Source organism: Sciurus carolinensis, chromosome 15 (assembly GCF_902686445.1).
Source record: "Sciurus carolinensis chromosome 15, mSciCar1.2, whole genome shotgun sequence".
Classification (NCBI taxonomy): domain Eukaryota; kingdom Metazoa; phylum Chordata; class Mammalia; order Rodentia; family Sciuridae; genus Sciurus; species Sciurus carolinensis.
In genome coordinates this window covers 61,447,405-61,458,965 of record NC_062227.1, presented here as the reverse complement: position 1 = coordinate 61,458,965, position 11,561 = coordinate 61,447,405, and the positions used below count along the sequence as shown (strand labels likewise).

At 36.7% G+C, this 11,561-nt stretch overlaps 1 protein-coding gene and 1 non-coding gene across 2 annotated transcripts; both read right to left on the bottom strand.

The window, feature by feature from the left end:
- Positions 1 to 2,635: 2,635 nt before the first annotated feature.
- Positions 2,636 to 10,982, bottom strand: Dynap (dynactin associated protein). Its single transcript, XM_047526234.1, is given in 4 exon segments — positions 2,636 to 3,034; positions 4,142 to 4,188; positions 6,052 to 6,187; positions 10,902 to 10,982. Coding segments are annotated over 4 exon segments (663 nt in total).
- LOC124965868 (U6atac minor spliceosomal RNA) lies at positions 4,969 to 5,094 on the bottom strand. Its single transcript, XR_007105253.1, has one exon. It is a non-coding gene; the product is annotated as a U6atac minor spliceosomal RNA (small nuclear RNA).
- Positions 10,983 to 11,561: the final 579 nt, after the last annotated feature.

Genomic DNA, 11,561 nt, shown 5'->3' with positions numbered 1-11,561 from the left:
CCCCCAACACCAGGTGGCTCCTCTTCTAAAGAAGACGAGTGACCCAAAGGCTTTATTGTGTGCGTTAGAAAGGATGAATTCCAAATTTATGAAAACTTTGAGCATTCAAGAAGTAAATCAAGTCTATTATAAAATATGTAACATAAGTCTTGCAAAAAAAAAAAAAGATTTTTAAATTTGAGTGATCCAAACTAAACAAAAACAGGCGAAATTGTTTTATTAATGATAACATTTAAGATGTCAAATAGTCTTTTCTTGCAGAATCATGCCTCAAAAATTATCTTTCATTCTCTAGGTATGTATTGAGGTCTACTATACACCAAATGAATATAATAGTAAATAATATGGTGGTTCTATTCTCAAGAATCCTGTATCATACAAGTTAGTTATCATTTATTCATTTATTCAGTGTATATTGCTTAAGCACAAATTATGTCATGGACTAAGGAAATCTTGTCATTCTTTATAAAATAACTGTACATCATTACTTTCCTATGTTTCATGTATACGTGCATGTATATAATTACATGACCAATGTAGTTCTATATCATGTAAACCAGAAGAATGAGAAATTATACTCCATATGTGTATAATATGTCAAAATATATTCTACTGTCATGTATAACTAATAAGAACAAGTAAAAAAAGGAAAAAAATAAAATGAAACAGGTGTACTTGCATTTAATGACAAATGAATGCATTTCAAATTATTTATTGTTCTTGTGACTGTGAAAGGATTAGAAAATTATAATTCCAAATAAGAAATGATGTTTATGGAAGTAAAAAAACATCCAGTGAAACTTAACAATGAGTATTCCCTTAGATCCAATGGTAAATATGAAGTCCTTTAAGATTATCAAGAAACTTAAAATTTAAAGTTTGTTTAAAAACATTTCTTTACTATTTGGTAAATGAAACATTCCCTTGTTGATCTCAAGTACATTTGGTGAAGTAAGTTTCTATGCATAGAGTTTTTTGTGGGTTTTATTTTTTTCCTTCTGGTACCAGGGATCAAACCCAGGGATGTTTTACCACTGAGTCACATCTTCAACCTTTTTTATATCTCATTTTGAGATGGGGTCTTGCTAAGCTACTCATGGCCTCAATAAATTACTGGAACTTTTGACTCGGAACTTGTGATCCTCCTGCCTCAGACACCTGAGTCTCTGGGACTACAGGCGTGCGCCACCGTGCCTGCTACATGGAGCTTTTATACATAGCTAGATCTGTAATTTTCTTTCTTCCTGCTTGGAACATTGTTCTGATTTTAACATCTTTAATTATAATTTACATCACTCTAACTAATGTCATAATTAGACTATGACCTCAGACTCCCTGAATATTAAAAATATCAATGCAGTTTTTTTAAGTACAGATCATTAGTTCCAATCTGAAGATCCTGATTTACTAAATCTGCATCCTTATCAGTTGTAATTTAAAACTTCCAAAGTCATTAAGAATTAAATATTAACACTCTAATTTAATGAATTTATTACTTAATATGCATTCCATTTTCTTCTGGTACACCTTTCAGTGCTGTAGTACACAGCTGTGACTCAAGAAATGTCATTTAATTGAGCAACTTACAATATTGCAGAAAGTCATTTAAAATACAAACTCAAGAGCTTGAATGTACATTTAGTAATATTAGTCCAAAAAGAATATTATTAATTAAAAGAAATTTACAATATAAGGAGAAATTGAAGAAACATAACGAAATTCACCATAGAAGAAACAGTTGTTATAATTTCTAACATTTTTCTAAATAAATTTAAATCTCCAGCATATAAAATTCCTGTTCATTATGCATATAACTTGTGTACATAGAAATGCAACACTCTGAACCGAAACCAATATATATAAAATCCAAATGACTAATTTTAATATAATGTTTTATATAAAATCTCATGATGATTTCTGGTGAACAAATGGTCACTGTTTCCATATGAAGCTATATGATTTGGAACTATAGAACCAAGATCAGATTCTTATAGCTTAACTGCTATTATATAAAAACCAGTTTAAATAATTTTATAAAACCTAATTGTTGGTTTCACAAAATTTGGGGTAATTATTCCATTATCCATGGCCCATGGTGGTATCATGGTAATGTAGTAATGGCAATGATACAGGATTCAGCTCCTGTAGAAGAGGTAGATAGAATATAAATTCTGGGTAAAGCCAGTGTGGAGAGTAGTTATAGGTTAATTTATAGTGGTGATGACTAAAGGTTAACAAGATAGAAGAGATTGTTTTGGTGACTGACAGTAGCCCTGTTAAGATTAAAATGTTAATGGCGGCATTTGTGATTACTGGTGAGGGTGATCAATACTTATTGTAGACTAAGTAGAAGTTACACGGCTGTAAGTTATAACACAAGTGGTCGTGGTTGTAGATTTCCACACAACCCTGGGTTTCATTGAAAAGATGGTGGAAATGAGGATCAGTATGTCAGCTAAGCTTCAGTTACACTAGCATTTGGTGCTATGAAGTCACCACGGCAAATCTGTTAAAGTGGCAACAGTTGAACAGCTGTCGTTCAACTTCAAGGGGCAGAAGTAGCTGTTGTGGTTGTGAGCTGGGTTGACAGGTGGGTAGGGATTGTAGATTCAATTGAAGTGATGGTTGTGGCTCTTTAAATTAGAAGTAGAGGAGGAGCTACAGTAGCTGTAGATTCTGGGGCAGCGGTGGCACCTGTGGTTGTCCTTGCAGTTGTGGTTGCTATAGCTTCAGGCTGAGTTGAAGGATTGGTTGTGACCATTGTGGTTGCAGATCCTGTTGACGTGGTGGTGACTGAAGGTTCAATTGAAGTGGTGGCCAGGGTAGACTGGGAAGTAGGACAGGTTGTTCCAAGTCCCCTAACTACAGCCTCTCCATTGTTTGTGGGTAACCGGATAACAATGGAGAAATTATTTCCTCGATTATTCACCAGGCATATTATGAGCACTCCAATTGTTGTTGTTATGACACAGGCTAAGAGACAGGCCAGGAAGACTTTCCACAGAGACTAGTCACTGCAGCTATTTCCTTTCACCTAAGAAAAGTGTAAGTCAAAATATCACTGATAAAGACAAGAATGTTTGCAATGGGTCATCTCTTTTGTATTACTTACAACTGACTATGCATTGTATTAACATCGTTTAAATCACTATGTGTCTCTGGAGTTGAGACCTAAAAAAAAAAATCCAGGTGCTCACCCAGGAGGAAAAAAATGTCATGCTTTCTCTGACATTAGGAAAAAAGACAAATCTGCCAGTATTTCTTCTCTCATTCTATTTTCCTTGCTTTTTCTTCTTTTTAATAGACCTTAAATGTTAGAGTTATTTTAGATCCAGGGAAAAACTGAGCAGAATATACATAGATAACCTACACACCCTTTCCCTACAGGCACGTAACTTCCCCATTATCATTAGCCTGCACTGTGGTTCATTTGTTGTAGTTGATGAATCCACATTGGCAGCTAATTATCACCCAGAGTCCATAGTTTATGTTAAGATTCACTCTTGGTGTTGAACACTTTATGGGTTTGGAAAAATATAAATGTGTAATACATAAAGACATACATCCAACATTGTACAAAGTAGTTTCACTGCCTTAAAAATCACCTATGCTCTATTTATTCCTTCCTCCTCCATCACTGTTCTTTGTCTTTTTATGCAGGCAGAAAAATGTTTTTAACTGGTAAATTCTCTTTCACACACTTGATCCTCTACTCAATGTCATTACCCCAAACTGCTCCACTTCCAGTATCAATCACTTTCTCTTGAATTCTGTCCTCTAACCACCATGTCCTCTCCCTCCAGCTTGTTCACCCAGAGATTCCAAGATGACCTTTCTTTAGTTTGATTTAAAAAAAAAAAAAATTTTGGTTCAGTGGTCAGTACTTCACTGTATCTTTCCTTGTCTGCTTTTTGTTCCATTATTTAATGACACTCTTGTTAAGTCCCTAAAATCTCTTGTATTTCCCTCTTTTCATCTCCTCTAGCTGGCAAATAAATGATGATTTACTTTGTCTGGAGCAGTCACACTGTTGGGAAATGTCAAGCACCTGAGCAGACGCCCTCCTGGAGAAGATTTTTGGCACTGCTCTGCCATCTGCTTACAGATCTTGGATTAAGATACTCCTTCAAGTTTCCAGTACTTTCTCAATCTTCTTCTCACTCTTCAAACCCATAACCCCCACAAAACCTATGTGGACTCGAGAAGTCTCTTAACTCTTGTTGGGCATATTTCCCCTCACTGGTTAATGATGGAGTAGATCTGCATCAGTCATTGTCATCGATGGTTGCACATCAGAGTCACCTGAGCAGCTTTTAAAAACTATGACTTCATGGACCCAACCCCCAGAGTTTTTTATTTAATTGGACTACGATGGGGCTCAGGCATTTGTATGTCTCAAACAGTTCCCAAGTGATTCTTTGTTGTTGTTGTTGTTCTATTTAGTTAGACATGACAGCAGAATGCATTTCGATTCACTGTACACAAATGGAGTACAACTTTTCATTTCTCTGGTTGTACATGATGTAGAGTCACACCATTCATATAATCATACATGCACATAGGGTAATGATGTCTGTCTCATTTTACCATCTTTCCCACTCCCATGCCCCTTCCTCTCCCCTCATTCCCTTCTGCCCAATCCAAAGTTCTCCATTCTTCCCTTACCCCCCACCCCCATTATGTATCAGTATCCACTTATCAGAGAAAACATCTGGTCTTTGTTTTTCTGGGATTGGCTTATCTTGCTTCGCATGATATTCTCCAGCTCCATCCATTTACCAGCGAATGCCATGATTTTATTCTTCTTTAAAACTGAGTGATATTCCATGGTGTATATATACCACAGTTTCTTTATCCATTCTCCTATTGAAGGGCACCGAGGCTGGTTCTATAGTTTAGCTATTGTGAATTGAGCTGCCATAAATACCTGATGTGGCTGCGTCACTGTAGTATGTTGATTTTAAGTCCTAAAAATGATGGTTAGATACCGTGAAGCAGGAGGCAATGCCTTAAAGGTATGCGTGTTGTCAGGCCTGAGGGCCTCTTCCATCCTTGTCAAGGGGAGTGCTAGTCGCCTCTCCTTTCATACAACACCCAAGTGATTCTAACATGCAGTTATGGTTAAGAACCAGCAGACTGCATGTTAATCTAAGATAAGTCGTTCAATTCTATGATTGATATGACTTAATTAACCTCTACAAACAAAAAAGAAATATTTTATAACTACACCCTATTGACTTAATTCGTTCTTTCACTTGGCCCCAGAAGCAATAGAAATAGTTGATAGTTTTAATCCAGGATCAAGAAAGAAGACTCAAAATCTTCTGAACCTCTACAACAAGATTAAGTAGGGGTGAATAGAAATTTCACAGTCTGAGGAACCCAACCAAACTTTCTAACCAAATCAATAAATTACATCAAGGCAGAAGATAGAGATGGAGTCATGAGGAAAAGTTAGTTCTGTCAACCAAACATGAGGTTAGGAACCAAGAAGAGCTCAGCCTGAACTCCAAAGCTGGTGGAGAAGCTTCAGAGAAGATAGGTTTCTATGTCAAGATCATCATCTAGGGTTATATGAGAGTTAGGTAAGATTCCATAAACAGGATCAGAAGCTGCAACCTGCAATTGTCTAAGAAAATAAGACAATCACCAACAGAGTCAGAGCCATGAAGCTTTCCATATGACAGTTTTCTATCAGAGTCTGATTAGTGACTTAAACCCTTTAGTACCAATATGTATGTTCCCCTGCCCACCTTCCAACCATACCTTTGCACCTTGCACGTATTTCTTTGATTTTCATCCACATTCTCTATTGCAAATTGAATTCCAGACTAGAACACTAGCTCTTTGTAAACAGAGACTTACCATAGATTGCCTTACGGTGATTTACAATTATAATGAAAGTACAGCAAATGCTTAACGTGAATGTAGACAAATAAATAAGTACACATCCTAGGAAATAACAGACCCAGTGCATCTCTACATACAGCACATCCCAACCTGAGAACAAGCTCTAACATTACCTGCATATTGGTCAATTCTGGGGTGGACATCCTGAGTGTGCAACGATTCCTGGGCTCACCCAGACACCAGGTGATTTGGAGGAGACATCACCAGCTACGTCATTAGAAGGTGGACCCCCCAATGTGGAACGGTGAGCCCCTTGTTCATTTGGACATGTGCTTGACTACAGAGAAGCAGCATAAGTAAGTAGAAAGCCATGGTATTGAATTTCTAAACTTGACCTCTTCTTTCAAAAATAAACAAATGTGACTTTTTAAAAAAATAATGTTTCCTTAACCTCTGAGATAAGAACTCCAGGTGAAATTTGTTGATGTCTTCGAGTTTTTCTGCTTTGTTGGAGTATAGATTTTCAAAATAGCTTCTAATTATGTTTTGTATTTCACTCGTGTCTGTTGTGATGTTTCCTTGTTCATTCCGAATTTTAGTAATTTGAATTTTCTCCCTCTTTCTCTTTGTTAGTGTGGCTAAGGGTTTATCAATTTTGTTTATTTTTTCAAAGAACCAACTATTTATTTTGTTAATTTTTCCAATTGTTTCTTTTGTTTCGATTTCGTTGATTTCGGCTCTGATTTTAACTATTTCCTGTCTTCTACTACTTTTGGTATTGGTCTGTTCTTCTATTTCTAGTGCTTTGAGTGTTAAGTCGTTTATTTGTTGATTTCTACTTCTTATTTTGAATGCGCCCCATGAAATAAATCTTCCTCTAAGTACTGCTTTCATAGTGTCCCAAAGATTTTGATATGATGTGTCTTTGTTCTCGTTTACTTCTAAGAATTTTTTTATTTCCCTCCTGATGTCTTCTGTTATCCATTCATCATATAATAGTGTATTATTTAATCTCCAGGTATTGGAGAAGTTTCTGTTTTTTATTCTGTCATTTATTTCTAATTTCAATCCATTATGATTTGATAGAGTACAAGGTAGTATCTCTATCTTCTTGTATTTGCTAACATTATCTTTGGGGCATAAAATATGGTCTATTTTAGAGAAGGATCCATGTGCTGCTGAGAAGAAAGTGTATTCGTTCTTGGTTGGATGGTATATTCTATATATGTCCGTTAAGTCTAAATTATTGATTGTGTTATTAAGATCTATGTTCTTTATTCAATTTTTGTTTGGACGATCTGTCCAGTGGTGAGAGAGGTGTGTTAAAATCACCAAGTATTATTGTGTTGTGGTCTATTTGATTTCTGGAATTGAGAAGGATTTGTTTGACGTACGTGGATGAGCCAATGTTCGGGGCATAGATATTTATGATTGTTATGTCTTGCTGATTTATGCTTCCCTTAAGCAGCATGTAATGTCCTTCTTTATCCCTTCGGACTAGTTTTGGCTTGAAGTCCACATTATCTGAAATGAGGATAGATACTCCAACTTTTTTGCTGTGTCCGTGTGCATGGTATGTTTTTTCCCATCCTTTCACCTTTAGTCTATGGGTATCTCTTTCTATGAGATGAGTCTCTTGCAGACAGCATATTGTTGGATTTTTCTTTTTAATCCAATCTGCCAGTCTATGTCTTTTGATTGATGAGTACAGGTCATTAACATTCAGGGTTATTATTGTGATATGATTTGTATTCCCAATTTCTAGAGACATATGAATTACCTAAACTGAACGAGGAGGACACACACAACTTAAATAAACCAATTTCAAGCAATGAAATAGAAGAGGTCATCAAAAGCCTACCAACAAAGAAAAGTCCGGGACCAGATGGGTTCTCAGCCGAGTTCTACAAAACCATTAAAGAAGAGCTCATTCCAATACTTCTCAAAGTATTCCATGAAATAAAAGAGGAGGGAACCCTACCAAACTCATTCTATGAAGCCAATATCACGCTGATACCTAAACCAGACAGAGACACATCAAGGAAAGAAAATTTCAGACCAATATCCTTAATGAACATCGACACAAAAATTCTCAACAAAATTTTAGCAAATTGCATACAAATATATATTAAAAAGATAGTGCACCACAATCAAGTGGGTTTTATCCCAGGGATGCAAGGTTGGTTCAACATTCGGAAATCAATAAATGTCATTCACCATATCAACAGACTTAAAGTCAAGAATCACAAGATTATTTCAATAGATGCAGAAAAAGCATTTGATAAAATACAGCATCCCTTCATGCTCAAAACACTAGAAAAAATTGGGGTAGTGGGAACATTCCTTAACATTATAAAGGCCATCTACACTAAGCCCATGGCCAATATCATTCTAAATGGTGAAAAACTGAAAGTGTTCCCCCTAAAAACTGGAACAAGGCAGGGATGCCCTCTTTCACCACTTCTATTCAACATCGTCCTTGAGACTCTAGCCAGAGCAATTAGACAGACCAAAAAAATTAAAGGGATACGAATTGGAAAAGAAGAACTCAAACTATCCCTGTTCGCTGATGACATGATTATATATTTAGAGGAACCTGGAAATTCCACCAGAAAACTTTTAGAACTCATAAGTGAATTCAGTAAAGTAGCAGGTTACAAGATCAATGCTCATAAATCCAATGCATTTTTATACATAAGTGATGAATCTTCAGAAAGAGAAATTAGGAAAACTACCCCATTCACAATAGCCTCAAAAAAAATAAAATATTTGGGAATCAATCTCACAAAAGAGGTGAAAGACCTCTACAATGAGAACTACAGAACACTAAAGAAAGAAATTCAAGAACACCTTAGAAGATGGAAAGATCTCCCATGTTCCTGGATAGGCAGAATTAATATTGTCAAAATGGCCATACTACCAAAAGTGCTATACAGATTCAATGCAATTCCAATTAAAATCCCAATGATGTACCTTGCAGAAATAGAGCAAGCAATTATGAAATTCATCTGGGAGAATAAAAAACCTAGAATAGCTAAAGCAATCCTCAGTAGCAAGAGCGAAGCAGGGAGTATCGCAATACCAGATCTTCAACTCTACTACAAAGCAATAGTAACAAAAACGGCATGGTATTGGTACCAAAATAGAAAGGTAGATCAATGGTAAAGAATAGAGGACATGGACACAAACCCAAATAAATACAATTTTCTCATACTAGACAAAGGGGCCAAAAATATGCAATGAAGAAAACATAGCCTCTTCAACAAATGGTGCTGGGAAAACTGGAAATCCATATGCAACAGAATGAAATTAAACCCCTATCTCTCACCCTACACAAAACTCAACTCAAAATGGATCAATGACCTCGGAATCAGACCAGAGACCCTGCAGATTATAGAAGAAAAAGTAGGCCCAAATCTTCAACTTGTTGGCTTAGGACCAGACTTCCTTAACAGGACTCCCATAGCACAAGAAATAAAAGCAAGAATCAACAACTGGGATAGATTCAAACTAAAAAGGCTTTCTCTCAGCAAAGGAAACTATCAGCAATGTGAAGAGAGAGCCTACAGAGTGGGAGAATATCTTTGCCAACCATACTTCAGATAGAGCGCTAATTTCCAGAATCTATAAAGAACTCAAAAAACTCTACACCAAGAATACAAATAATCCAATCAACAAATGGGCTAAGGAAATGAACAGACACTTCACAGAAGAAGATGTACAAGCAATCAACAGATATTTGAAAAAATGTTCAACATCCCTAGTAATAAGGGAAATGCAAATCAAAACTACCCTAAGATTTCATCTCACCCCAATTAGAATGGCGATTATCAAGAACACAAGCAACAACAGGTGTTGGCGAGGATGTGGTGAAAAAGGAACACTCATACATTGCTGGTGGGGTTGCAAATTAGTGCAGCCACTCTGGAAAGCAGTATGGAGATTTCTCAGAAAGCTTGGAATGGAAACACCATTTGACCCAGCTATCCCACTCCTTGGCCTATACCCAAAGGACTTAAAATCAGCATACTACAGAGATACAGCCACATCAATGTTCATTGCTGCTCAATTCACCATAGCCAGATTGTGGAACCAACCTAGATGCCCTTCAGTTGATGAATGGATAAAGAAACTGTGGCATATATATACAATGGAATATTACTCCGCAATGAAGAATGATAAAATTATGGCATTTGCAGGCAAATGGATGAAATTGGAGAATATCATGCTAAGTGAGATAAGCCAATCTCAAAAAAGTAAAGGAAGAATGATCTCGCTGATAAGCGGATGAGGATATATAATGGGGGGTGGGAGGGGTTAGCATTAGGTTTAGGGTTAGGTTTAGGGTTAGGTTTAGGTTTAGGGATAAGGAGAGCGGTAAGAATGAAGGAAAGAAGGACTGTACAGAGGGAAAAGAGGGGTGGAAGGGGTGGGGGGGAAGGGAAAAAAATAATGAATCAAACATCATTGCCCTATGTAAACGTATGATTACACAAATGGTATGCCTTGACTCCATGTACACATAGAGAAACAACACGTATCCCATTTGTATACAATAAAAAAAAAGAACTCCAGATGGATGATTATATATTATACTTTGACGGATTTTTCTAAGTTAGCAGTGTTCCAGCTGAGGAACGCATAGCACCCCCTCTTCCTACCATACTGCATGAATGTAGTCAATATCCTCATGTTGCAAACTGCTGTGGTGGGCATCTATGTTCCTCCATAAGCTAGAGGTTGGGAGAGCTGAAAAAGTCCTTGCAGCTTTTCAGGTACTACCTGCTCAGGTCCTTCTGGAAATGGGAATATTGAAGAAAGAGGAGTTGAATGATTTGTTATCATGACACAATATCAAGAACTGGAGCCAAGACCTGCCAGTGCTGAAGTCACACTCTACCTCCCCCTACTCCACATATACATGTGTACATATGTGGTATATTGTCACAGTATACTACGCTAATGCTCTGTGTATAGCATGTATGATTCTTCACTGTACTAGGGAAATATTCTCAAAGTGACTCTCCACATAATTTCTAACACACTCTGACCAGTGTAACTTGAGATCCCATGAGAACGACAAGACACTTGTCCTCTTTATGATACATCCTTCCTGGGTTCCTCTTGGGCATAACGCAGAGAAACAGTCTTCACAACAACAAAATTGCTATTCACAAGGAACTTATTTGCTAACAGGAAGAGAAGAAAACTTGTGCATAATTAACAAAAGCATAAGTATAAAATAATGTTGAGAGGAAAGAGTGAATGAGGGGGGACAGTGAGTGGGTTTGGTGGGAAAGATGTTGGGAAGAGATGTGTTCAAAGAGGGGAAGAACCAAACAAAGTGAAAATGAGAGAAAGTCTATGGATCTTCGACAAAAGTTTTGATACATCTCAAAAACAATGTAGAATTACTGGGCCTTTTCATCTCATAGGATAATAACATCCACTTTCTACCTGTGAATCAAAGGCATCTTCACACTCTGCTCCTCTTCAAAAGATTATCCACTTGTAAAATTACTGGGATGATTAATAAGTCAATAACTACAAAATGACAAAAGCAATTGTGGGTACACAACACACATTCTATGACTGCTAACTGTCATTATTGTCCTTAATAGTGTTAGAAGTTTTATTACTATTGCTACTACCTACCACAAGTAGATTTTGGTCATGGTTTACTAACTCCTTACTAAAATAGTTAGAGAAGT